General features: G+C 54.1%; 1 protein-coding gene across 2 annotated transcripts; it reads left to right on the top strand.

Annotated features, from left to right (window-relative positions):
- The first annotated feature begins 793 nt into the window (after positions 1-793).
- TENT4A (terminal nucleotidyltransferase 4A) lies at positions 794-26,833 on the top strand. Of its 2 annotated transcripts, none has more exons than XM_049767911.1 (13): positions 794-1,568; positions 16,562-16,685; positions 16,985-17,031; positions 18,373-18,493; positions 19,075-19,182; positions 19,500-19,628; positions 20,963-21,176; positions 21,521-21,647; positions 22,233-22,333; positions 22,798-23,012; positions 23,401-23,559; positions 24,635-24,796; positions 25,367-26,833. In XM_049767911.1, exons 1-13 carry the CDS (start codon positions 817-819, stop codon positions 25,556-25,558), a joined length of 2,451 nt encoding a protein of 816 aa, XP_049623868.1. In that variant the 5' UTR covers positions 794-816; the 3' UTR covers positions 25,559-26,833. The 2 variants fall into 2 exon arrangements, with proteins under 2 accessions (XP_049623868.1, XP_049623867.1); XM_049767910.1 differs by having other exon boundaries at positions 25,364-26,833.
- Positions 26,834-27,480: the final 647 nt, after the last annotated feature.

Below are 27,480 nucleotides of genomic sequence, written 5' to 3'. Positions count from 1 at the left end.
CGCGCAGCGTGCACCCGAATTCCAGACCAAGATGCAGTAGCATCAGCGACGGCGGCGGCGGCGGCGGCAGGATGAGTCTAGACAAACAGCGCATGCGCGCGCGGCCGCATACCGCGACTTCCGGGATCCCCGCGGCCGCCGAGTCAGGTGTGGCCCGGAGAACCACGGGCGCGGGCGCGCGCGCGTCCCCGCCGTGCGCGCTCCCCAACCCGGACCGTGCGCGTGTTTCCACCCCCCCACCCCTCGCTCACGTCTCCGCGCAGGCGCCGTGGCAGCGGAGCGCGGATTTGAAATCGGCCGCGCGTGCGCATTGCCGCCGCGGGGGCAGCCCCGGGCTCGGCGTCCCCGCCCCTCACCGGCGCCGAGAAGGAGAAGGAGGTGGAGGAGAAGGAGGAGGCGGCGCCGCCAGCACCACCACCACCACCACCACCACCACCACCTTCGCCCGCTCGGCTGCCGCCGCTGCCAACGCCCCGAGAGCGGAGCCTGCGAACCGCGTCAGGAAGGGTCAGCGCCGGCGCCTGCCTGCCTGCCACCGCGAGAGCTTTGAGTGCGGGGACGCTGGGCCGCCGCGTCCCTCGCGGCTCGGCCCGGCCCGGCCCGGCCCGCCCCATGGCCTGTCCTCGCGCCGCGCCTGCACCGCCGCGGCCCGCGCGCCGGGCCGGAGCCGCCTGAGCGGAGCGGGGCAGAGCGGAGCAGAGCCAGCCGCTGCCCCGGGGCGTGGGGCCGGCTTGTCAAGCAAGCTCGTGCCTGTCCGTCTGTCCGCCCGCCCGTCCGATCGCCCGTCCGTCCGTGCCGCGGCGCGTGCGTGCGTGCATGGATCCGCGCGTGGCCTGGATCCAGCCCGAGCAGAAGGGACCGGCCAATGCCCTGTGGATGCAGATCTGGGAGACGTCGCAGGGCGTGGGCCGCGCCGCGTCGGGCTTCGCGTCCTGCCTCGGCCTCAACTCGCCGGCGCTGGACCCCGCCGCGGCCCCGGGCCCGCTCCCGGCGCCAGCCCCGGCCCCGGGTCCCGTCCCGGTTGCACTGAGCGGCCCCGGCTCCGGGCCAGGTCCCGCCGCCGCTGCGCCCGCCGCCGCCGCCAACGCCCCCGCCCAGGCCGCGCTCGGGCCCGACGGCGCGCGGCGCCCGCACAAGTCGTCCTCGTCCTCGTCCTCGTCGTCGTCTTCCTCGTCGTCGTCGTCCAACGCCGAGTCGGGCGCAGACAGCCCCGGAGGCTCGTCCTCGTCCTTGTCCTCGTCGTCCGGCGCCTCGCTGCTCGGCCGGGCGGGCGGCGGCGGCGGCGGCGGCTTCTTCCTCTTCGCCGACGGCGCGGCCCGCGGCCCCGCAGCCCCCGCCGCTCCGGCCGCTCCCGCCGCCCAGTCCCCGCCGCCGCCGCCGCCGCCGCACAGCTTCCACCCCGGCCGGCGGAAACGCGACAACAAGGCCAGCACCTACGGCCTCAACTACCTGCTGTCCGGCAGCCGCGCGGCCACGCTGGGCGGAGGAGCCGGCGGGGATCCCGGGCCGCAGGTGCCCCGGCCCGGCACCCCGTGGAAGAGCCGCACCTACAGCGCCGGCATCCAGGGGTGAGTGAGGCAGTGACGGAGCGGCCGAGCGAGCCGGCGGGGCGGAGAGTTGAGCCCCGCACCTGCACGCGCACACCCCGCTGCACGCCCAGCCCTGGTCCTGCACGCACTCCCGGCAGCCCGGCATCCATCCCGCCGCATACACACCCCAGATTCTGCACCCTACATCTCTCTACAAACACACCCTGGATCCTGCTGCACATCCCAGATCCTTCAGCCTACATCCCCCTGCCTACAAACACACCCCGGATCCTGCACACCCCCAGCATCCCGCCTCACACGCACCCCACATTCTGCACCCTACATCTCTCTGCAAACACCCCGGATCCTGCACACCCCCAGCATCCCACTGCATACACAGCCTGGATCCTATGTCCCCAGCATCCCGCTGCATACATACCCGGATTCTGCACCCCACATCCCACTACATACATACCCTGGTCCTGCACCCCCCAGAATCCCGCCGCATATGCACCCCAGATTCTGTACCCCCAGCATCTCACTGCATACACACCCTGGGTTCCTGTACCTCCAGCATCCCTATACATATCGGATCTGCACCCATCACAGCCACCGCTGGGAACCGGACTGACCCCTCTTTTCACCTCAGGTGATCCGCTTTGTTCCTGCCTGGGTTGGGGACCTGGGTGTGAGCTCTGTAGCAGAAGATTCGGGGAGCATCAGGAATTAGAATGCTGAAAGTGAACCCCCTACCCTCCCTCTCACTCCTCCTCGCTCGGTTTTGGGGTGCAGAGAGGCTTGGGCACACAGGTTTTTTTTTCCTTTTGGGGTTACAAGCCTAGGGTGTGGTGGGGTGCTGGTAGGTGGCGACTTAATTTTGTGCATTTATTAGCATGAACCATGTTATTCTTATTTGTTTGTTTATGTCTGGATTGAGACGAGAGCCTGGCAGAAAGAACGGAAAACAAACAAAATGGTTCAGCACCTTTTGATTTCCAACCCCATGGGGTTGCTTTAGGAGCACTTGAGCTGGAGCAGAGCTGGCCCTAATTAAGCTCGAAAGGCACAGTTGCATTTCGTTATACCCTATCTTTACTTTGCAGAGCTCCCAGGCCTGCTTGTCCGCTGAGCTGGCCACGTGGGGGTGTGTCCTGTCACTGCAGGCAAGCTGGTCAGGTGTGGCAGTGGCAGCTCAGGAAAGGTCCCTGGTCCTGCTTCTGGCTGCTTTTCTGGCTGCCTTTAGCTTGCTCAGCACCTGATACAGGCTTTTCCTTTCAAGGATTGAACCAGGAGTTTTCCGAGTGGGTGGATGGCTCAGAGCTGTAGGGGCATTGTCAGCGCCCTCTCCCTCACAAACTGTGCAAGCCCCGGTGCTATTGCAAACGTGTTTCACTTCCTCAAGGCCCTGAATTTGTCTCCCAGGCCTGGTAGGCCCACCTGAAGTCCCTGTAGTCCGAGCTGCTGGAGAGGGTTTGGTCCCTCGTGGTAGCTGCGTGGTGTCTCTGCTGGTGCAGTTCAGGCCCTCCTGCCTGCGACCCCCAATGATGGGGCCCGTGTTTCAGCCCTGACTGGGACTCCAGGCCCCCTTTTCCAGCTCTTGCAGCGCTTTAGGAGATGAGAGGAAGGGACGAGAGGAAAGTATTGGAGGCTCTGTGGGTCTCCTGCCTACCCAAGCCGGGGAAGAAGCCCTCCTGCTTTCCAGAGTTTAGAGCAGTGCCCAGGTCATGCCCCAGTGCCAGTGATCTGCCTTGTGCTTCCGGTGGCCTTATGGCTGTTCTGCTTTGGTTGGCTGGCGTGTTAGGCAGTTATGGTATGGGGCACTGAGACTCCTGACCTTGCCTATTGCAGGTCTGCAACCTGCATGGGTTTCTCGTGTCTTGGCAGCACACATGTACCCTGACATGTGCCCTGCCCCAGTGGGGTGGTCTGTACATCCTCCAGGGCGAGGCTGCCTGGGGCATCCAAGATGGCATGCCCCCTATCCTGGCATCCCCAGTGTGCTCTGCCAGCCGCCTGCCTGGTCCCTCCCCTTGGAGTGCTGTGGCACTCCTGAAACCTGCTGCTTTCTGTGTCAGGGTCCCCTCCATGCCTGGGGCCTGAGTCCACTCTGAGGGGACTGCTGTGGTTCTCCGAATTCTCTCTGGCAGGCCCCGCCCTGTTGCTGGGGGCAGTGCTATTCCCCAGCCTAGCCCTTGGTTCACCGCGTGCTGCTGCTCTGCCTGATGGGTTTCATGTACCCAGAGGGCTGGTGGGGGGCCCTTCTCTCCTCTAGAAAACCAGGGTCCCCTTCTCTCTCCTCCTGACCTCCCTAGAGACTAGGGTCCCCTCTTGTCTGACCTTCCTAGAGACCGGAGTACTCTCCTCTCTCCACCTGACCTCCCTAGAGACCAGGTTTTCTTTCTCTTCCTGACCTTTCTGGAAACCTGGGTCCCCTTCTCTCCTCCTGACCTTGTTAGCCAGCAGATGAGTGAATCTGTGGGGTTGGTCCATTGGCCCCAGGGTTCTATACTCTAGCACCTGCCCCTGGCCACTGTCTGTTGTCAGGGTGCCCTGCTGTCACTGTGCTTGAGAAAAGAGTAGGGGCTGAAGGGCTGTGGACAGGGCCCCATGGATGAGAAGCTGCTACTACGACAGTGGTTGTAGGGCAGACATTTCTGGAAAGAGAAAGGGGAGGTACCACAGTGGCTCTGGAGGGCACCAGCTGTGTCCCTGGACCTGGCTTGTGCCGTGGTTCCTTTGATCACTGTGGTGGTCCTGTGTGATCACTTTGATGCCAACTGATCAACAGGGGAACAAGGGGCATTAGCTGGGTACAAGCCTTGGAGGGCTGAGGGCACACTGTGCCCGGACCTGCCAGCGCCCTGGCTCTCTTGTGGCCCAGTTGCATACTGGTTCGGGGGCAGTGTGGACATGTGGTCTCTGGAGGCCTCTGCCTTGTATGGCTGGTGGGCACTCATCACTGACCGTCCCTCACCCATGGCCTAGCATTTCTGGTGACCCTATCCTGGGCACTCTATTTTTTTTTTTTTTTTTTTTTTTTTTTGGTTTTTGGGCCACACCCGGTAACGTTCAGGGGTTATTCTGGCTATGCGCTCAGAAGTTGCTCCTGGCTTGGGGGACCATATGGGACGCAGGGGATCGAACTGTGGTCCGTCCAAGGCTAGCACAGGCAAGGCAGGCACCTTACCTCTTGCGCCACCGCCCGGCCCCATCCTGGGCACTCTTGGCCACATGTAAAAGAAAGGGCCGGTTAGCTGGCTCAGAGGGGTGTGGCCCTCCTGGTGTAGCCCCGTTATGCCAGCACTGCAGGATGGGTCAGAACATCATTGGCCTAGTGCTGAATAGTCAGGCTCTACTGCTGGCTTAGGTTTACTGGAGGGGCTCCTGGGCTTGGGAGGTCCCCTCCAAAAAGATGGCCAGGAAGGCTCTTGTCTGGTGCAGCAGGACCCTTGCCGCCCCATCCTCAGGCTGCCCCCGGGGTCTCAGACCCTCGTGGCTTGGCTTTTTCTTTTTGGTTTTTGGGCCACACCCTATGGTGCTTAGGGTTTACTCCTGGCCCTGCACTTAGAAATTGCTCCTATAAGGCTCAGAGGACCATATGGGATGTTGGGAATCAAACCCAGGTCTGTCCTGGGTTGGCCCTGTGCAAGGCAAACAATCACCCTACCCCTATGCTGTCTCTTTGGCCCACCTCATGGCTTTTCCTGGCTGGTCCCCAGCCCCTGTGCGAAGGCAGCCACTTTTGTAGGCTCCTGGCAGGTTGGGTGTTCAATCCCCCTCTTCCCCTAAAAAGAGGCCACTGCTTCCTCTGAAGTGGGGAGGAGCTGGCCGAAGACATGGGAGGAAGTGAGGCTCAGGCCTAGGCCCAGTACGGCCAAAGGGTGGGGGTACAGAGGGCCATGGGTCGTTCCTGGGAGCCAGAACCCGTCTGGCAGGAACGGCCACAGGAGAGGGCAAGCCATGTCATGGAAAGTGGCCATGGGAGGTGTACTGGTGTGTTTTCTCCAGGGGCTTCCAAGGGAAAACAGGTGGGGTGATTGTGACCCCAGCATCAGGGTCACCACTGTGATCACAGCTGGTTCGGGGGTCAAGGGTATCGGCCCCTGCAGATCTGTCTGTGGCTGTGCAACCTGATTTCTGGGGACTCAGAGTTCCAGGTTCCCTGGGCCTGAGGCCCCGCAAGCCCATTCCTCTCACAGTGGGCTGAGCCCCAAGTACCTGGCTGGCAGTCTGTGGGGTCTTGCCACATGTCCCCTCTATGCATAGACAGGCCACAGTGATGTAGAAATGCTCTCTTGAGGGTCACCACCTTGGTGACAGTGATCAGACTGAGCTCAGCACCACGGTTCAGGACAGATCAGGTGACTAGAGGGGTGAGTTTCCCAGCCTGGCTTGCTCTCTTTCCTTCCCCTTTTCTCCTCTCCTCTATCCTCCCGTCAGCACTGTGCTCAGGACTCCGAGAGAGATGGAGCCTTGGGCTGCTCTGTGACCTCTCAGGACCACTGTTCAGGAAGTCCCTTGAGGATAGTACCACTCAACGCTGTCCCACAGCCTCAACTCCATAGCAGAGTAACAGGTCCTCTCAAACCTGACTCTGTAGGAGACTACTCCAGAGGCCTGTGTCATTTACCCAGAACCCCATGACTTTCTTCTTTTTGGGTGGAGGTGTTTGGGCCATACCCTGGGATGCTCAGGGTTCCTCCTGGAAATACCTTGGAAACCATGTGGAATGCCAGATCTCAAACCCTGGTTGGCAGCATGCAAGGAAAGCGCCCCGCCCTCTGGGCTCCACACCCTGAATCACTACAGTTCCTGGGTACAGTGTCCACACTGTACCTATGGCTCCTAAAGAAAGTGGCCACCTTCCCAGTGCCACATGCACCTGCTGCCTCTGGCCGGATTGACCTATTGACTGTCCTCTAAAGGAGGAAGATTGGGTGGCAAGTCTTAGATAAGCCAGGCACTGGATTAACACGTCTCCTAAAGCATCTTTTTCTCATTTTGTTCTCGGTTTGATTTGAGGCGCTTTGGGAATACTGTCAATGGTAGGGTTTCCTGCCTATGACACTACACACTGTTCCATTATCCCGGGGACCCCCTCGCAGCTGCCCCCCTTAGTCCCACCCTTGCCTGTTGAATTAATTAAATTGAGTCCTTGATGGTGGTGGATGATGGTGGATGGATGGTGAGACCTTTCTCGGCCAGGCCAGGCACCTGCAGTTTCTTTGACTTGGTGGGTCTGAGGGTTCAGGATAACGGCGAGGAAATCATCCACAGCAGTCAGATTTCAGGAGACATCAGCTTTATTACAAAGCTCTAACCACCATGTGTGTATCTTACATGGCTTCTAAACTAACCTTTCTTTTTTTTTTTTTTTTTTTTTTTTTTTTTTTTTTTTATCTTTATTTAAACACCGTGATTACAAACATGATTATAGTTGTATGATTACAGTCATGTAAAGAGCACCCCCCCTTCACCGGTGTAACATTCCCACCACCAATTTCCCAGATCTCCCTCCTCCCCACCCCCCTACACCTGTACTCGAGACAGGCTTTCTACTTCCCTCATTCATTCACATTTTATGATAGTTTTCAGTGTAGTCATCTCTGCAACTGCACTCATCACTCTATGTGATGAGCTGCATGTCCTGAGCTGCACCTACCAGCCCTCATCTCTCTTGTCTCTGAGATATTGTTAAAAATGTCCTTCATTTTTCTTAAAGCCCATAGATGAGTGAAACCATTCTGCGTCTTTCTCTCTCCCTCTGACTTACTTCACTCAGCATAATAGATTCCATGTACATCCATGTATTGGAAAATTTCATGACTTCATCTCTCCTGATGGCTGCATAGTATTCCATTGTGTATATGTACCACAGTTTCTTCAGCCACTCATCTGTTGAAGGGCATCTTGGTTGTTTCCAGAGTCTGGCTATTGTAAATAGCGCTGCAATGAATATAGGAGTAAGGAAGGGTTTTTTGTATTGTATTTTTGTGCTTCTTGGGTATATTCCTAGGAGTGGTATAGCTGGATCGTATGGAAGCTCAATTTCCAGTTTGTGAAGGAATCTCCATATCGCTTTCCATAAAGGTTGTACTAGACGGCATTCCCACCAGCAGTGAAAAAGAGTTCCTTTCTCTCCACATCCCCGCCAGCACTGCTTGTTTTCCTTTTTTGTGATGTGTGCCAATCTCAGTGGCGTGAGGTGGTACCTCATAGTAGTTTTGATTTGCATCTCCCTGACGATTAGTGATGTTGAACATCTTTTCATGTGCCTTTTGGCCATTTGCCTTTCTTCTTTTTCAAAGTGTCTGTTCATTTCTTCTCCCCATTTTTTGATGGGGTTAAACTAACCTTTCAAGCAGCCTCCTTCAGCTGCCCTGCATCTATCCGGTTTCTATCATCTCCCCATGCTGCTTCCTTCCCCTGAGGCTTCTCCTTTACCCTTCCCCAGGCCTTTCTAATTAATCTTCCAGTAGTAGGTGGGCTTGGCCATCAGGTAAGATTAGCATTTGGTCTGGGGAGCTTTAACACTTGTTGAGCTCTGGCCCTCTCCAGGTTGTGTTGTCTAGGGCAGCTGTTGATCTCTCTAGCCCCCACATGGGAGGGATCATTTTGAGTTCTGGCCCTTTCTGGCTGACTTCACTCAATGTGATCCTCCCCAGACCCATCCACGCAGTGGCTAGCGGCATGACTTCACCTTTTCCGACAGCCAAGTAGTAGTTGTCCGTGGGGTGTCTTTCTCCATCTGTGCTTGGACGCCTGGGGTCTTTCCAGATGTTAGTCTTGTGACTAGTGGGGCAGTGAACATAGAACATGAATGTCCTCTCAAAATAGTGTTTTCAGGTCTCAGAGTGTCTGGTAAGAAATGGAATTGCTGGGTCATATGGAAACACCCATACTGCTTTCCAGAAAGAGATTGCTATATAAAGCGCTTTTGAAATCTAACAACCAAAAAAAAAAAAACTCACCTCATCAGAAAGAAAATGGGAGAGAAGAGATGAACAGATGCTTCCTAATGCCTTTGGGTGTGGGGTTTGGGCTCTTAATTCCCAATAAAATGGGTCACTCTGCACATATGTCTAAGACCCTCTTGTAAGTTGGGACCAAGTTAATTTCTTGCTGTTTGTTCCGGGCCACACTCGGAGGTGCACAGGACTTATTTCTGGCTCTTCACTCGGGGATCGCTCCTGGCCAGCTCGGGGGACCCTCTGGAGTTCCAGGGATTGAATTTGGTCTGCCATGTACGAGGCAGGCACTCTCCCCTCTTGTTTGTTTGCTCTGGTCCCCCTTCTAGGTAAATTTCTTGAGCCATCCAACGCGGTAGAGGGAACATCTGTCCTTCCATGTTGTAAGATTTTAGATGATGCTGATGTTTCTGGAACCCAGGAACCCAGTGGATCTGATAGGCAGAGTGAAAAACAAATTATTCCTGGAGCATTTGGACCCCTTTGTTGGGGGGCTGTCCATGTGCCAGCCAGGAAGGCATGTGCGCAGCTGACTTGAGCCTGGAGTTTGCTGCTTAATCTGTCCCTGGGGGGAATGGGGGGAGGGTTGTGCCAAAAGGCTGATCTTGGGTCTTGCCCCATTTCTGGCTTTGCTGCCCCCAATGAGGTGCCTTGGTGCAAGGGAGGGGGCTTCACCTTGGAGTGGAGCCAAAGTTTCTTACCAGCGGGCCGGCATATTCTTACAGATTTTTGTCGGTCGAGCCCTTCATGAGCCCCCCATCAGGCCTGGGGTTCCCAAAGCTTCCTGATAGTTGAAGTGGCGGTTTTCGGGTGCAGCTCCTGTCGAGGAGTGTCAGTCCTTCCTGGTGCTTGCCTGGTCCCAGTTCTGCCTGATTTCCCAAGAATCAGGTCCTTCGAGTCCTGTGCGCAGCTCAGCAAGTTAAGCCGAGGAAGGATGTCGGCACCCCCTTTTTCTGACCTGCCAGGCGGCATCCTGAACTTGTAGCCATCTGCAGCATCCACTCACCCCTGGAGATGTGTCTATAGCAGTTAAAAGCAGTCTGGCCCAGTGCCTGGTGTCTTGAGTCAGAGGGCACTTTCTTATGGATCAGGGCTCAGTCCCACTGCTTCTTGGAGAGCTGGGCCAGGAGAGCCAGGCTGGGAGGGGCAGGCGCTCCTGGGACCCAGTGTCCATCCAGTTGACCCGGGTGTTGAGGCTCAGTGTCCCTATTCGGGAGGGTGCAGAGGGAGCAGCCCCACCCCCCCAGCCTGTTGGGTCGGAAATTTGGCTGCGCTGGTGAACGTCACATGAGCGGATTACAAAGGCGCTTTCCTTTTCTCCAGGCTTCTCTGAGGAAATTGAAACCAAAAGTCTGGGGCTTCTAGTTGCCAGCTGGATGGAAAAAAGCTTTGCTGGGCTTGTGGAATGGTAGAAACATCTCAAGCTGAAGTTGGAGGGCCTGGCCAGACCCACCACACCGCCGGCAAGCAGGCCCCGGCCTCCCTCTAAGTTAGGCCCGCTCTTTACTGCCCTGATTCCTCAGTCAGGATAAGACCCTGTACCATCCAGCAGGTTCTAAAGGAGTCTGTTTGAGGGTACTCTGGGGGTGCGAACTGGGGCCTGGTGATGTCTGGAGCTGCTGAAATGCTGACATGAGTTGTGGTGTCCTTTTGTACATGTACCTGGACATCAGGGATCTGAACCAGGCCCCCAAGCAGCACCTCCATGGAAAGGTCGTGGCTCAGAAGGGAGCCTCTGCCCATCCCAGAACTGTGGCCACTGAGCACTTGAAATACGCAACTGTTCGAAGACCTGAATTTTAATGGTACCCAGCATGAATTAAAGTGGCTTGAAAGTGACTTGGTAACTGTTTTCAAAGGAGATCCAGGCTCAAACCCTTGTGAAAGCTGTGCTGTTGTGGCTCCTAGCTGAGTGCTCATGAGGAGCTGGTGCTAGTGGTGGGCAGGGAGGAAAATCTGAGCTCTCCTGGTTTGGGAAGGCCAGGCCCAGCGGAGTCTAGACTCTTTGTGTCTAGTCTCTTGGTGTAGACTCCCTGTTTGTACTCCCCACAGTGCTCAGTGATGGAGGCCATTCCAGGGCCTGCTCTGATGTGCCCACAGGCTGTTCTCAAAGGTCTGAGCAGGGAGCCTGGTCCAGACAGGCAGGCCCTGGGCACCCTCTGTCTGCTTCTTCCTGCAGCAGTTATTTGTGCAGTGCTTACGTAGTGTTATGGGTTGACAGGGACTCCCAAGGGCTCCCACATGCAAAACATGTGCACTTTATGCGTGCACATGCGTGCATGTGGCCACATGCGTGCATGCAGAGAAGGACCAGGCGACAGGTCTCGGTGAACTGTGTCAGTGGTTATGTGAGGACAGTGGAATAGACTCTGGCTCTGCTTGTAGCCTGTACATTTAAGCGAGTTGGGTTTTTTGTTTGTTTTGTTTTGTTTCTGGGTCACACCTGGTGGCGCTCAGGAGTTATTTCTGGCTCTGCACTCAGAAGTCACTCCTAGCAGGCATGGGGGACCATATGGGATGCCAGGATCCTTCAAGGCAAACACCCTTCCACTGTGCTATCTCTCCGGCCCCTAAGAGAGTTTTAAACACTGAAATGACCATACACATAAAGCAGGATCCCTTGCATGGCTTCTTGAAGGTCAAATTTGTGTTTTAACTTTTTTTTTTAATTGGATCACAATGAATTAATTTCTTTTTTTTTGGTTTTTGGGCCACACCCTGTGACGCTCAGGGGTTACTCCTGGCTATGCGCTCAGAAGTTGCTCCTGGCTTGGGGGACCATATGGGACGCCGGGGGATCGAACCGTGGTCCGTCCTAGGCTAGCGCAGGCAAGGCAGGCACCTTACCTCCAGCGCCACCGCCCGGCCCACAATGAATTAATTTCAAGGTTACAAAGATTTTTGTGATTGAGCTTCAGGCCTACAATTTTCCTACACCCGTCCCTTTAGGTGGGTTTTCTAGATACAGTTTATGTCATTAGCAAAAAGTAAGTTTATCTTCTTCCTCTCCTACCTAGCTAGGTGCCCTTCATGCCATTTTTCTTGCCTAATTGCTACTGTAAGTACTTCCAGTAAAATGTTGCATAGAAAAGGTGAGAGTGGACCCACCTTGCCCTGTGCATGATCTTAAGGGGAAGAAGGATTTTAGCCTTTCTCCACTGAGCAGAATGTTTGGTAAATAGCTTTGCCTATGTTGAGGAAAGTTCCTTTCATTCCCCTTTACAGTTGTTGTTTTTAATCATGATAGCAATCATGACTGGGTGTTGGATCTTGACAACTGCTTTCTCTTATTTTTTCTTGTGCTGATATGGTCTATTACATTGATGTGTTCAACCATCCTTGGATATCTGGGCTGGATCCCACTTGATAATGGTGCCTGATCTTTTTGATGACTTGTTGGGTTTTATTTCCTAGTATACTTGTGAAGCTCTTTACATTGCGTTCATCAGTGATACTGTTCTTTTTCTGTGCTGTCCCTGTCTGTCTTTGGTACCAGGGACATGTTTGCTTCATAGAAACTGAAAGTGTTTTGTTACTTCAAGTTCCTGAAAGCTTGAAAATAATTGGCAGTAGTTCTTCTGGAAAGGTTTGGAAGAACTCCCTGGTGAATCTATGCATCGGGCCTGGGCTTTTGTTTAGGGCAGACTTTTGATTAACATTTCTATTTCCTCAATAGTGATAGGTATTTTAACTCCTTTTGTTCAGGTATTCCAAATCATTTTGGTTCAGTCTTGGATGTTATAGGAGTCCAAGAATTTACCTATTTCTTCAAGTTCTCTTGCTTCTTGGCATAAAGATTTTAAGTCATCTTTGATGAACTTTTGAATTTCTTTTTTTTTTTTTTAATTTTTATTGTGACCAAAGTGCATTACAAATCTTTCACTGCATTATTTATGGTACATAGTGACAATGAATGAGGGGCATTCCCACCACCAGTGCTGTCTTCCCTCTGTCCTGTTCCCAGCATGCATCCCACATCTCCCTCCTCTACCTCCCAGTATGCAGTGCAACTGGTCTCCACTTTACAGTTTGTTGTAGATTGAGCATCCATTCCACCGTCATTGAGATAAAAAGGATAAGAAAAGGGGGAGAAAAAAATTTGGTGACAACTACCAAAAAAAGAAAGGAGAAAAGAAAAATGGAAGAAAAAAAAAAAGGGACCCGGCAAATAAAAATAAAAATAAATCTCTAAATAATAACCACAAGTGTGAAAAAGAAAAAGTGGAAGAACAAAGAGAAAGAAAATAAAGTAAAAAAAACTAACAAATCAAAACAAAACAAGAAAAAGTATGGGTGCTGGAGTGGTAGGGTTTGGCGTTCCCCCCACTTTTTTTTTTTTTTTGGTATAGGCACAGTAAGCATTGGGGAAGAAAGGGAATTCCCGTGGCCTAAGAGATTCAGGGTTTCTCCATCCTTGAAGCATACCATCATGGGATCAACTCCTGGCTCCATATATACTCATTACCCCATCCCAAAGGCTTTTTGTGATGCCAGGAAAGTTTCCTCTCAGTTGTATGTGAGAAAATCAAGCCACTGTAGCTAGCGGTCTTGGTATTTGCGCAGGTTATAGGTCAGGGTCTAGGATAGAGTCTCTAGGTTCCTATCCATCGTTGTTGTGGTGTTCAGTCTTTTGTAACACTTGCTCCCTGTTTTCGTTAAGTCCCTAAGCCGAAGCTTAGGATATTATGGAGCCAAAGGTTCTGCTCAGTCTCTGTTGTCCAAGTTGGACCTCTGCAATAAGACATCTTGTTGTTGTTGTTGTTGTTTTTTATGTGTCCTGGACTACAGCCTAGGGTGGGGTTTTCCTTATTAGTCCCAAGGTAGGCTCTATTCAGTCACAGTTGTCAAAGTCAGTTTTTTGTTGTTGGTGCTCTTATTTTTCACAGTTCAAAGGACTATAGCTCTTCTGATTTCCATTTAGTGTTAGGTGATGTGATAGGACAGCCTGGTCTTAGATCAAGCTTTCCTTCCCTCATCATATCAAAACTGGCACAAGTTGGTGCCAGAGTAGTGTTATAAATCTCCCAATGGAGCTTAGTTCCTGGTGGTGTTGCACGGACCTGTATCATTTCTATGTCGGGGATCTGGGGTTTTGGATTGGACTAACACTGTCCAATCTCCTGGGGACTGGTTGCATCCACATGACACATGTTCAGGATGGGAGGCACCCTTCTTATCCCTAGAAGATAAGATCTTGTTTCTGTGTCTATGGTTTCCCCCTTTTTTTACTGTGCCCATACAAAAACGTATGGTGTCATACTGTGTTGCTGGTGTTATTCTGGGTAAGGATGACAGGCTGCACACACAGTCTCTGTCGTCTGGTTTTGTTCTGAGCTTTTATCCCAGTCAAGGCATTTTGTACCAAGCAGCACCGAAAATGGTAAGGATAGAGAAAAAATGTATATATTAAATGGAACAAATAAATAAAACTGAGTTTAAAAGAAAAGGTATTCGAATAAAACAAGTGGTGGAGGAGGATACTTGTATATTTAGGAATATACATCTTAACATGTATTATTAGACAGGTATTGAGCTTCCAATAGGCAATATAAGACTCCCAATGAAGTCTTTTGATATATTCTTGTGGGGAGTAAAAGCCAAGGTACTTTCGATTCACAGGCCTTGGAATTGAGTTTGAGATGCTTTGCTGCATTACGAGACCATATAGTGTCTTTGAGCTGGGAGTTTTGCTGAGGCTGAGACCTGTATCGTGCAACAGTCCACGATTTGGTGGGGGTGAGAGGGGCCATCAAGCATGAGTCAGCAGGTGTGCTGGTTGTATTTCTTTGCCGAGGCATGAGAACAGGGACCCAGAGGGTGTCCTTTACTGAGGAGTTGGAAGGTGGTCTGTTGGGGCAGGAGGTTAATCTTGGTGCCTACCAAGTTAGGAACTGAGGGTAAAGAGGGTTAAATTAGGGGAAGATAAAGGATCAAGATTGAAAAATGAGGGGATAGAGGAGACACAGGGGAAGGGGAGAGGCAATACATGATAGGGGCTATATACAATACATATATATGAATTGTTTGTGATTTCGGCTTGGAGTCAGTACGGAAAGTCACGTCCATAAAGACTGACTTAAAAGATCTATTTGAGGGGCCGGAGAGATAGCATGGAGGTAAGGCGATTGCCCTTCATGCAGGAGGTCATCGGTTTGAATCCCAGCATCCCATATGGTCCCCTGTGCCTGCCAGGAGCAGTTTCTGAGCCTGGAGCCAGGAATAACCCCTGAACACTGCCGGGTGTGACCCAAAAACCACAAAAACAAAACAAAACAAAAAAAATTATTTGAGTGTTATCATCCAAATCTTTGGTATTCTGTTTCCTTTCCTAGGAAGCGTCTAGAATGAAGAACATTTTTAGATAATGCTCAAAAAGCCCGCGCAGTTATAAAAATGAGTATTAGTAAGAAAAGACACCGCTGCAGGGAGTCCAGTATGAATACGGGAGGAGTTTCTCTCTTCCCCCCTCCCCCCAGAGCCCAGTTGCCAAACCTTGCCCTGAAGACCAGTTTGGCATGGGGGGATCTCGGTCTCCTGGACTAGTGGGTCAGGTCAGCCCAGGAGGCCACTGGCCAGCTGTGTGCCCAGTTTCCCAGCCATACCTGTAGGAGAGGAACAGTAATCCTGGCATTGGGATTTTCTGGGTCCAGCTGCAGCCTTCCTCTCCAGTATGAAAAAGCATAGGAGAGGAGTTTGCCTCTTCCCCATCCCCCCAGAGCTCAGATGCCAGACCTGGCCTTGAAAGCCAGCTTGGCGTGGGGGTTCTTGGTCTCCAGGACTACCTGGTCAGTCCTGGGGTCCTTTGGCCAGCTGTCTGTCCAGATTCACAGCCATGCCAGTCAGTAGAAGAGGAGCAGTAATCCTGGCATGTGGGATTTTCTGGGTCCAGCTGCAGCCTTCCTCTCCAGTTTGAAAAAGCATGGGGTTGGAGTTTTCCTCCTCCCCCGAACTTTTGAATTTCTGTAGTACCTGTTGTGACATTCCCCACTTTCATTTCTGGTTCAGTTAATTAGGGTTCTGTCTCTCCTCTTCTGTGAGTCTTGTATAGTTTATCCATCCTGTTTTTCAAAGAACTTTTAAATTTTTTTAAAACTTTGAAATTTAAGCTTTCAAATTACTTTTTCAAAGAACCAGCACTTGGTTTCATTAATCATTTTTTAAAATCTCAATTCATTAATTTCTGCTCTAAGTTTTATCATTTCTTTCTTGCTACTTGCTTTGGGCTCCTATTATTGGTTATTTTCCAGGCCTTTTCCTCTCAGCCCCCACTCAGGCCTGTACCTTCTTTCCTCCATGGTGGCACCAAGATGAGTATGAGGCCCACATAGGAGAGATGGGCCTCGGGAGTCCGTCCCGATCCCAAATGTGTGGGAGTAGGGTCTGCACTGCTTCTCTGCAGAGACTGTGCTTAGGAAGTGACCCCGGACTCTCCTCCAGGAGAGTGTCCCTGGTGCCTTTGGAGCTTCTCATCTACACCCCTACCTGTGCGGGACTTGGGGACCACTGCAGCATGTCACTATCCTCATAGGGAGGTCCAGGGAGGGGTTTGGGGGAGGAAATATCACTTTAGCTGGTGGAAACAAGGATCCATTTGTATGGCCTCCTCCTTCCCTCCTCCTCTTCCTCCTGTTACATCTAAGTGTAATGAGTTCATTCCTGCACGGTACCCTGAGTCCCTTCCCTGGAGCCAGTGGCCCTTAGGCTGTGCCTTGGCCTGGTCTTGTATGTATGGTGCAGCCGCCACCCTAGTCTCCAGCTGGTTCTCAGCTTCCTTTTTGTCCTTTCTCCAGGTGGGCGCCCTTGGTCCCCGCTGCCTGTGACAGCCTGGCCACTCCTCCCGGGTTCCACCTCACTCCCTGGACCTGATCACTCATGGTTTCTGTTGCATCTGATGACCTCTGTTAGCAGAGCTGGGGGTACCGTGCTACTTTAGGGCTTGAACCCGGGCCTCTCCCATCCCAAGAATGCACCCAGCCTTTTATGCTACCTTTACCCAATTGAGGGAGTGATGAGCGCATGTCTCCTGTCATCCTGCTGATGGCCCTGGGTGCTCTGTCTTCACAGGCTGCACGAGGAGATCATCGATTTCTATCACTTCATGTCGCCATGCCCGGAGGAAGCGGCCATGCGGAGGGAGGTGGTGAAGCGTATTGAGACGGTGGTGAAGGACCTGTGGCCTACGGCAGACGTGGGTGTTTCCCTCTTCGCTCCCCTGCCTGTGGGCTGAGTCACGGGCTGGTGTGCGGCTCATGTGTGTAACTCCTTTTCAGATGCCCAAGGCCTCATTGAGGTTCTTGGCTGTTCCTGAGCAGGAGAGATGAGGCGGGTGATAGTAGGGCCCGGCTCCGGGACAGCCCTTGTTTGAGAGGCTGGGGTCGGGGCGGGACGATTCCTCCGCCCCACTTTCCTAGGAGGAGGATAGATCTCAGATTTGGGGTCTCACAGGGTCAGGAGGCCCTGGTCCCAGTCAGTTCCTCCTCTCTGCAGGTACAGATCTTTGGCAGCTTCAGCACAGGCCTCTACCTGCCCACCAGGTGAGTGCTCGGTGTTTTGGGGGACTTGTCGGTGGTGCTCTTTGAAACCATCGGGTGAAGGCCCCCCAGTGAGAGAAGCAGTCTAGAGTAGTGCTTCCCCACCACACTGTTGGGTCTCGTGAGGGGGGCCTTTGTTGGCATGGCTTGGGGAACTGTACCTGCTCTGGGCACAGGGGGGCCAGGTGATGTCAGAAGTCACATGAGGCTTGGCTGCGTGCAAGGCGAGGGCCCTTCTCCTGTCCCCCTCTCAGCCCCTGCATCACTTGGGGTGATTTTGAAAAGAAAACTTGGCTCCTTGCTTCGGGATGCAGCTTGGTTCCTTTATGCCCAAGGACTTTTATTTTTATTATTTATTTATATATTTTTAATTTGGGGGAGTTGGTTCATACCTGACAGCACTCAGGGGTTACTCCTGGCTCTGCGCTCAGAAATCGCTCCTGGCAGGCTCAGGGTACCATATGGGATGCCAAGAATTGAATCTAGGTCTGTCCTGGGTTGGCCACGTGCAAGGCAAACCCCCTGTCGCTGTGTTACCATCCCGGCCTCTATTTTTATTATTTTTGGATTTGTGGGCCACGCTCAGGTGTCATCACTCCTGGGTTTGTGCTAAAAAATTATTAGCACATGAGATGCCTGGGATCAAGTCAGCCGTTTGCAAGGCTAATGCCCTCCCTGCTGTGCTGTCCCTCTGGTCCCTGCCTAACATTTTTAAGAATAACTGGGCATGAGTACATGAAAGAGGCACATAAATCCAACGTTGACTGATAATTCATTGTACCTTGCCTATCACACAACCTCATGAGGCCAAGACCCATGCTCTGAACAGCTTGGTTCAGAATTTTATTTTATTGAAACAATTGTGTCTACAGAGTCCTTCATTGTTCAATCTCAGATATACAGTGAGTCACGGCCCTTCCCACCACTAGTGTCAACCTCCCTCCACCAGTGGCCCCATAGTGCATCCTATCCCACCACCTTTGCCCCCTGGCCTGTCAGTGTAACAGGCCCCTTTGAGTTTAGATTGTTAAAGTTTAGGTCCCTTGATTCTATTATTGTTGACTTCAGCTTGGATCTTGCAGACATTTTTATACAGTCTCATGCTTTTAAGGATCCCAGTACCCACGTCCCTTTTCTGCCTGCGTCATGTTCTGTATCCCATGCTGAGCACTGTCACGATGGGTCAGTGTGGGCAGGGCAGGTGGGCACCCGCCACGGTGTAGCCTTGGCACCTGGTGACCAGTAACATGGGTCGTTCCTGGCCCCAGAGTGGGCCATGTGGCCTGGAAGGTTGTGCGGTGTGGTGCATGCTGGCTCAGGGTCTTGGGTCCCCTCTTCCTACAGTGACATCGACCTGGTAGTCTTTGGGAAGTGGGAGCGGCCGCCCCTGCAGCAGTTGGAGCAGGCCCTGCGCAAGCACAATGTGGCTGAGCTGGGCTCCATCAAGGTCCTGGACAAAGCCACGGTAAATATAGGCACTTGGGGATGCTGTGCCTGTGGGATGGGCAGGTGTGTGGGCAGACGTGTCCATGCTGTGTCTGCTGGGCAGGTGGAAACCATCAGCCCTTCCTGACCGTGAGAGAAGGCCCCCCTTGGAGTTGCTCCTGGTCTGTGTCCTCAGGTCCATGTCTCCAGGTGCTGTACCTGGTAGTTGGCGGGGGCTACTTGTGGTTCATTGCTCAGGGCCCAGGCGTAACGGAACTGGGAGAGGTGGTCACGTGGTGTCAGGAATCGGACCTGTGGTCTCTGCTTGCAGAGCTAGTGCTCCAACCCTTTGAACCCACCCCCAGCCTCAGGATATTCTCAGGCATTCTGCAGAGATGATTTGAGAGCCAGAAGCTGCCTTTCTTGTCCCCAGGCCCTGGTGGTGGGGGAAGAAACTCAGGCACTAGTGGGGTTGGTCTCCAGTCCTTGGTGTCTGGCCCAGCTCAGCAGGGCCCAGTCCCTTTTCGGCTCATGACATCTACGGGTCAGCTATGGACCCCCACAGCGGCCTGAGTGGAGGGAGTGACCCCTAAGGCAGCTTCTTTTGTGGACTCTCTGCAGGTACCAATCATCAAACTCACGGACCTGGAGACTGAGGTCAAGGTGGACATCAGCTTCAACATGGAGACGGGTGTACGGGCAGCTGACTTCATCAAGAACTACATGAAGGTGCGCTTGTTCCGCAGTGAGCTCCAGGGTCTGGCGTGACTATAGGCTGTGACATTTGCACTTCAGCTTTTCTGAATACTGTGACCTCTCCCATCAATGAGGGAACCTCCAGTTCTTTGCGTGGCCCTATTGTGGTCGCCTACTAAAATCTCCCCAATGTCTTTTCATGAGCTCCCCCAGCTTTTTCTCCGGCATCCAGAGTTCTCGGTCGACAAGCCCAGAGCTGTTGAAGGGTGGAGTTTGGGCTGGTGTTCCCCCAAATGTGGGTAGTGGGCAGGGCACTGACAGACCGAGCCGCCTTTCCTCTGGCTCTGCAGAAGTTCTCGCTGCTGCCGTACTTGATCCTGGTGCTGAAGCAGTTCCTGCTGCAAAGGGACCTGAATGAAGTGTTCACGGGTGGCATCAGCTCCTACAGCCTCATCCTCATGGCCATCAGCTTTCTGCAGGTGAGGGGTAGAAGTGTGTGTGGGTGCATGCGTGCATGTGTGCGCGCGCGCTTGTGTGTGTGTGTGTGTGTGTGTGTATACACGAGCACACACGTGCCTGTCCCTGGACAGTTGGCAGCACTGGGTGCCCCAGGCTCCACTCGTCCCTGCAGAGAGACTGTACCTCCCCAGGCCACCTCCCTGCTTTGTGGCCTCACCCTGAGCCACACACATGGCCATGGTCTGGGCACCTCGTGCTGACTCCCCTCCTCATGGCTTTGTGGAGCCCAAGGGGGCCATTTCCCTTCTGGATGTTTTTTGCCTCTGTCCTTCCCTGAGGAACTTGGGCAAGTGCTGGCCTCTGATGCCCCATCCCAGTCCTGCCCCTCCTGCCTGGAAGCTGCCCTGGTGGGCCTCAAACTCTGGCCCTGCCTCATAAGGGGGCTGTAGACATCCTTTGTGGGCTGCTATTGTGTTTCTCTCCCAGGACCCAACATGGCAGGTGTTTTCTGTCTTTTTTGTTGTTGTTATTTTTTTTTTTTTACCGTAGTGATGGGCATGTGAGGTGCTCTGTAGAGCCCAGCACAATCCCTGGAACCATTTTGCATGGACAGACAGCTGCTGCCTTTTTGGGTTTGGGGGTGCTGTGCATGGCTCATCACTGACAGGGACCCTGCAGCAGGCAGCTTAGCCTTCAGAGAGTCTGTCTTCTCCATCCAGTAAGTGTGCTGCTGAGGGGCGGTGATGCTCTTCATCTGAGCTTTAAGAGCTTCCCCTGACCCCAGCATGGGTGGCTGCAGCCAGCCCAGCCCAGCCCTGCTTTGGTCCCATACTGACCCCTGCTGCTTACCTGCAAGGGTCAGATCCACCTCCTGGTTCTGATCTGCTTCAGCTAGGTCATCAGTCCATGTGGGAGAGCGTATGTTCATTGTTTTGAAGTCAGTTCCTAATGCTTCAGTGCCTGGCAGCGACCTATATACATACATATTTTAGTTACCTGTGTCCTGGGGTCGCGACAGATTGCTCAGGAACCGTGGAAGCAGCCACACCTGGGTCAGGGTCTGACATGGCCTAGAAGAGCTTAGGCACACCCACCCCAGCCTCATCCAGTGGCTGCAATGGAGGGCTTAGCACACATACACACACAGTGGCTGCAGTTGGGACATAGAGCCTCCCTTAGTCAGCAGTGTATGGGGCTGTGCTTAGGGATGTGGTCAAGTCACCAGGTTTTCCCACAAGTTCCAGAACTTCAAGTCTCAGGGCCCACATCACCTTGAGGGGCTCATTTCTTTGTGCTCTCTGGACATGGGCTCGCTGTGCTTGCTCCCTGTGGAATGCTTGCTCTGCTTTCTCAGCTGCACCCCAGAATCGACGCCCGGAGAGCCGACGAGAACCTGGGCATGCTGCTGGTGGAGTTCTTTGAGCTCTATGGAAGGAACTTCAACTACCTAAAGACTGGCATCAGGATCAAAGATGGAGGTGCTTACGTTGCCAAAGAAGAACTGGTGAAGACCATGACTGGTGGGCACCGGCCGGCCATGCTTTGCATTGAAGACCCCCTGCAGCCTGGTGAGGGGAGGCCCACTTGGGCATGTCTCGTCTGCACTGCTGGGGTCAGGGAGGGGCACTGTGTTCCGGCTGGTGCATTGGAGGGGAGGTGCGGAGGGAGTGGGGAAGTTGACCCACCTCACTGACACTGACTGTTCTCTGCTCAGACAACAGCATGAGGTCCGTCCTTTCTGCCCACCGTGCATATGATTAGAAACTCAGACATCCTCACCCAACCCTTTGTGTCCCGTGTGCTAATGGTTACAAACTAGAATGCATCCCCATTGGGCGGGAGACCGGGGTCCAGTGTGAGTGTCTCATGGCTGGGCCAGTGCAGCTACCTCAATGTCCTCCTCCGGTCCCAGGGAATGATGTGGGCCGAAGCTCCTATGGGGCCATGCAGGTGAAGCAGGTGTTTGACTACGCCTACATCGTCCTCAGCCATGCTGTGTCGCCGCTCGCCAGGTCTTACCCCAACCGGGACTCGGAAAGGTGAGCAGTGAATGGGCTGCTACAGCTCGTCCCCTGCCCCGACACGGGTGCTCTTTCCTGGCAGTGTTAGGGGCTGGGATCAAACCGGGGTTGACTTGAGGCTGACTGCATGCCAGGCCAGGCCAGCGCCTAACCCCTGTTTTTGGCCCTGACACTTTTCTGGATGCTGGGTGGTGGCAGAGCTGTGTCTGTGGGCTTGTCAGTCCACTCAGCAGTGTCCACTGTGGGCCCCATTGTGCTCCTGTGTCTTGTGCCTTGGAAGCAGGGGTTGGACTTGGTGGTTCTGCAGATGGAACACCACCTGAGCACTATAGGTGGCCCAGTGTCCCCCTGAGGCACCATTTTCCTTCTGTTGAGCTCTTGGGTCCAGCCGGGCTCAGATGCCAGCAAACCCTGTCCATAGTTGACTGGGCCCAGGCGGCTTTATCCAGTGATTTTTTCCCCCCTTTTCCCTGTTTCCTTGTCTCCTAGCCCAGGGCATTGTGTCGTTCCTGTTGGGAATGGGGTGGTATCCTCAGGACTCCAGGGCTCCATGCGGCTGCCCGGTTCTCTTGACCTCCTGCCCTGTCCTTTTCATTTTTATAGCACTCTGGGAAGAATCATCAAGGTGACACAGGAAGTGATCGACTACCGGCATTGGATCAAGGAGAAATGGGGGAGCAAAGTTCACGTGGCACCTGACTTGGGTGAGGGGAACCCCTCCTGTGCACTACCCCGGGGTCTCCCCACATTTTGCCAGGCTCACCTGCACTTGTCACTGGCCCATGTGCAAAAAAGAGGTAGAAAGAGAGGGCACGTTTATTTGAACTAGACAGGATGCTTGAATGTTGGTGATTTGACCTGTGGACAGGACGCTTACTGATTTCGTGTCCTGCGCCTTGTTTGGGGGGCAAGGCCTTGAAATCCAATGTGCGTGCTTCCTTACAAGTGCATGGGGTGCCCTGAATAGCTGGTCTTTGGTTGTAGTCAAGATTTATGTCCAGGTTCAGGAGTGTCAGATGCTGACACTGTCAATCTGAGCACTGACCTCTGAGCCAGGAGCTGGGTGAGCCAAGAGTGATGGGAAATTGCCACTGAGATGGGCTGTCCCTTGGGTCAGGGGGGTTGTCTTGCTCCGTGCCAGACTGACTGTCTGGCCTGCTCCCTGCAGACAACAGGATCAAGGTCAGAGAGCAAGGCCGCCCCTGCGACGGCAATGGTGAGAAGAGCCCCCCATGCCAGGACCCGCCCGAGTGTCGCTTCGGCCCACGGCTGCTACGCTCCCTGGCCAATCACAATCACCAGCTGCGAGCTCTGGCCGGTCACCAGCTGCTCTCTTCAGGCTCGTCTGCGTCCTCAGTGTCATCCCTCTCAGGAAGTGACATCGTGAGTGTGTGTGGATGGGGTGTCTGTGAACTGCCTCTACCCCTGCACTATCCTCAGGTTGCCCCACTTGATGCCAAAGTTGCGACACTGTCCAACTGTCGGCTCCACCTTTGGGCTGTCCCAGCTCTGTTCTGGGAGTTGCTTCTTGCGGGACTTGGCCCATATGGCTCCTTGTGCAAACTTCAGGCTCCCCCACCTGCCAAACCTTGGTCCCTCCTATGGAGATGGCCTCATGCTTCCTGGGATCCGGTGCTCCTTTTACTCCCTGTAACCCTGTGCTCCCTATTCTTTCTTGTGCTCTCCATTCTCCTTGTGACCCTGTGCTCTCTTCCTCCACTACGATCCTGTGCTCCCTAATCTTCCTGTGACTTGCTGGTTTCTTTCCCAGGATTCGGACACGCCAGCTTGCAGCACCCCCAGTGTATACCAGTTTAGTCTGCAAGCCCCAGCACCCCTGCTGGCCAGTCTGCCCACCGCCCTGCCTGTCCCCAGTGGGAAGGGCCTTCCCTCAGCCTCCAGGACACTGGTCGTGACGAGTAGCTCACAGGTTTGTGCCTGGACCCCAGATGGGAAGGTGGGGGCCTCGGACAGCCAGGCCACTTGATGGGTCCAAATCCACTGTCTCTTTCAGGGATACCCGTGTGTCTAGCCTGGGGCTATCCTGGTTGGGCTGAAAAGGGGACACACTTGCCACCATGCAGGTGCCTGGGCTCACAGCTGAGGGGTTTTCTGAATCAACTCTCATTTCCCACTGTGTACTGTGTAGTGGCCCCTTGAAGCACAAGTCCTGAGCTTTCCCTGGAGAATTCTAGACCCAGTTCCCAACTGCACTGGGTGGGCTGTAGTGTATGAGATGGCACTCACCTACTCTGGCTTGCCTGCATGGCTGCAGTTCCAGCAAGAGTCCTGGACATACATGGGCTTCCTGGACTGTACCCTGGACTTCTGGGTCCCCCTACACATACCCATAGGAGTCTAGCCTTGGGCTTCCTTTGGAGTCAAGCATCAGTGAAGAAACCTGAGTCGGAATCCTAGTGCACATGAGCAGACCCTGTGTGATCACGGTTTTTGTGGGTCTGCCTGGGTGCTGTCGCACAGTGTCCATTGTCCTCTCAGCACTGTTTAGGTCCTGTTTGGTGCCTGGGATGGAGCTCCGTGCCTGGGCCCTGCTAGGGATGTGTGGGACCAGCAGAAACACCTCTGACCCTTGAATTGGGGTCCTTGGAAACCAGGCCCAGAGCCTGTTTCATTCATTCCACAGTGGCCCATGGCCCTGCTATGGACTCGGCCTTTCTTTGGGATCTGGTGCTCTTGTCCCTCTGTTAGGACGCGCAGCGATGGTGGCAGAGACTCCAGGTGGGCTGGCTGGTACTTGTGAGGAGGGTCTCCTGACCCTGATTGCCTCCTGCCTTCCTGATTCCCCTGATTTCCAGATGACTGAGTCCAGTCCATGAGCTCTGCTTGTGGGTCAGAGTGGGTGGGCTGAAGAGGAGGCCGGGCCAGGCCACTTTTGAGTTGAGCACTCCAGAACATGTCTTGGTTCCCTCCTGCTGGCCCATTCTTGCTGCCTCTCCCATGAGTATTTCCAGCCTGCCTGACATCATCTCTCTGCCTCTTTTCAGACCCGGTTCACAGTGCCTGCTCCGGCGCTCGGGGTAGGCCCTGTCCCCTGCAGGCAGGTGGCTGTGGAGGCAGCCCCTGCCCTGAAGGCCGTGCACCACGTGACTGCTCCAGCCCTGGCTGCTGCACCCGCGCCGATTACCAGCCCACACCTCTACCACAAGGTGGGTGTCTGCTGGCCCCTGCTGCCTCTGCCCTGTTTGGGACCTTCCCACAAAGCATGTGGGAACCAGATGTAGGGTGCAGAACAAAGCAGTTTTCTTTTCCCGCTCAGTTGCCCAGTGAATGGGTGTGTTAGGAATTTGGGGTCAGGTCACCTGTCAGATGAGGGCTGGGTGGGGTGGTTAGTGCATGGTCCCTGAGCTGTCCTTGCCCCAAATGAGTCCTGTGGTTTCCTCAAGGAACATTCAGAGGGGCTCAAGGCCTAGAACATTCCCAGGGGGCTAAGTTTTCTGCAGGAGTGTGAGGAGCCACCATGCGGCTCACGTTTGCTGTGTCTTCTGGCTGGCCCATATGCTGTGCTCAATTTGAGCCATGCCTCACGCTGCGTCACCTGGGGGTGAGGTCAGGACCAGAGCAGGAAGGGGCCAGTGCAACGATCTTGTCTGCACTAAATGTGAGATCTATGCCCTACTGGTGACTCTGGGTCCGCCTTTCTCCTACATCACTTGGGTGGGGGTCAGTCTCCTGCTCTCCCCTCGGCCTTCAACCTGTGTCCCCTTTATCTTCAGCAGCACAGCGGCATGAAGCTGGCCATGAAAGGTTCCCACAACCACAGCCAGGGCGGCAGCTACAGCTCGGTGGGCAGCGGGGGTGTGCGGCCCCCTGTTGGCAGCCGTGGCCACCACCAGTACAACCGAACAGGCTGGCGGCGGAAAAAGCACACGCACACCAGGGACAGCCTCCCCGTCAGCCTCAGCAGATAGTGGGCGCGGGCCGGGGCTCTGCATGCTGCGGTGTGCTCCCTCGCTCCCTCACACCCGTTCGTCCGTCCGTCCGTTCGTCCGTCCATCGCGAGGAAGCACTCACTGTCTGGCACTCTCTCTCTAGACTCTGACGTTGTGGACTCTGCTGGGGCCCTTGTGATGTTGGTCCCCTGGGCGCTAGGCGTGGCTAGGAGGACAGCTTGGGCCTATGAAGACTGTCCTGCCTCTCCGCCCTCTCGCTGCGTTGTCCTGTAAATTCGGGGAATTTAGGATTTGTGCAATAACTCAGATATTTTTTATTTAATTTCCTATTTCACATAAGTTATATTTAAGGGCCTATGGGATTTTTTTAAACGCGCGTTGGAACCTTTTCCCGAACCGCATTTTCTAAGTTGGGAGCATCGTGTGGGGTGGTTATCGGAGGGGAGTCCGTGGACCACCTGCCGTCCGTCCTTCATGCGGCCCAGGGCCGGGCTGTCCCCTGAGGGGACCCGTGCCCGAGTGAGCCTGACTGCGGCCTGGCCTGGTCTCATGCCTCCTGTGGTGGAGTTTTAATGTTTCGAAGTTTTCGTTCTTTTAAACTGACAACGAACGCCCGGCCTGCCGGCGCCCTGGTGCCCGGTTCCGGAGAAGGTGAGAGCGTTTCTGTTGATTCCGTGCGGGATCTGTCGCGTTTGCCTTCGTTCTGTGAAGAGCGACCTGGAAGCAGTAGCCCAGCACGGCTGCCCGTCCTGCTGCCCCGAGTTGGGGGTGCAGCACCGAGGTCTGTCTTGGGGGCTAGAGGGGCACGCCTGTACGCTCATGGGGAGCGTCAGAGAAGCCTGCCCGCCCATGCCACGACCCCGACGGCCAACGCAGGCTGGGGACCGGTGGGGATCTGGGGTGGCCTCTGTGTAGAGTCCCGGGACATTCCAGGGTATGACCGAGCATCTCTGTTTCTTCTGTCTCATTCAGAATATTTAAAACTATTTAAATTGTGAGCTGGTTAATAGTATTTATAAAGCATCGGTAAACAAACAGGAACATGGGTACAGTATTTCCGTCAGACGAGGGTATCGCTTGTAGCTGGTCACCAGGGGCCCAGTCGCTGTGCTGTGCTCATGGGATAAGGGATGAATGAATTGACCTGGCAGCTCTAGGAATGATGTGTAGTAGGGGATGCATCATGTTTTCAGTCATTTGTGTACTATATTAACAAAACAGGAACCAGAACTGACATATTTTTATGTAAAATTTTTTCTATTCTTTGATTTTTAATAAAGTTTGGGAACTGGGTTTTGTGTGTGTGTGTTTTTGAGTTTGTGTTAGCTTTGCAGCGGGGGGGGGGGGGGAATGGGCTATTTCCTCAGGGCTAGGGTTGAGCCAGGGGTGCTCTGTGCATTTGTGTGCTTGCATTGGTGCGACATGGAGCGAGATTGATTCCTCATGAACTTACTGTAGGTTCTAAACCTTCCCACTGCAACCTGGCCCATGAGAAGGGAAGGGGCTCACGAACGAGACACCAGTGAGACTCCTGATGCTAAGCACCCTCACACCCTCAGGGTCCTGCTCTCATCTCCCCTCCCTGAAGGACATTCCAGGAGAGTCAGGGGTGGAGGCAGCCAGCACCTCGAAGATTGTCGGCCTCTGCCCACCAAATCCGAAGTTCCATGCAAACTCACCTAATCCTGAGTGCTGCTGGGCTGCCCTTTTCCCCATCAGCATCGAGCTGGTCGCAGTGCAGAGCTACTGGGTGGAGACCAATGCCTTGGGCCTATCTGTCTGTTGTCCTTTGGACCTCAGTCCCTGTGTCCCTGGATGTTGAGGGAGCTGCATGAGATGGGCCTGTGCTTTTCGCTTCATCCTTGCACAGGCCCTGCCGTCCTGAGACAGCGGCAGGAAGCTGCTTTAGAATCCAGAGCAGCTGCCTGCCAGGCCATGGC

Source organism: Suncus etruscus, chromosome 2, assembly GCF_024139225.1.
Source record: "Suncus etruscus isolate mSunEtr1 chromosome 2, mSunEtr1.pri.cur, whole genome shotgun sequence".
NCBI classification, from domain to species: domain Eukaryota; kingdom Metazoa; phylum Chordata; class Mammalia; order Eulipotyphla; family Soricidae; genus Suncus; species Suncus etruscus.
The sequence above is the reverse complement of the archived record's forward strand: the minus strand, read 5'-3'. Positions and strand labels throughout refer to the sequence as shown.

Coding starts and splice junctions, on each gene's coding strand:
- TENT4A (XM_049767910.1), top strand. CDS start 817: ATGGATCCGCGCGTGGCCTGGATCCAGCCCGAGCAGAAGGGACCGGCC. Junction 18,494..19,074: donor AGGTCCTGGACAAAGCCACG/GTAAATATAGGC, acceptor GACTCTCTGCAG/GTACCAATCATCAAACTCAC. Junction 22,334..22,797: donor TCACGTGGCACCTGACTTGG/GTGAGGGGAACC, acceptor TGCTCCCTGCAG/ACAACAGGATCAAGGTCAGA.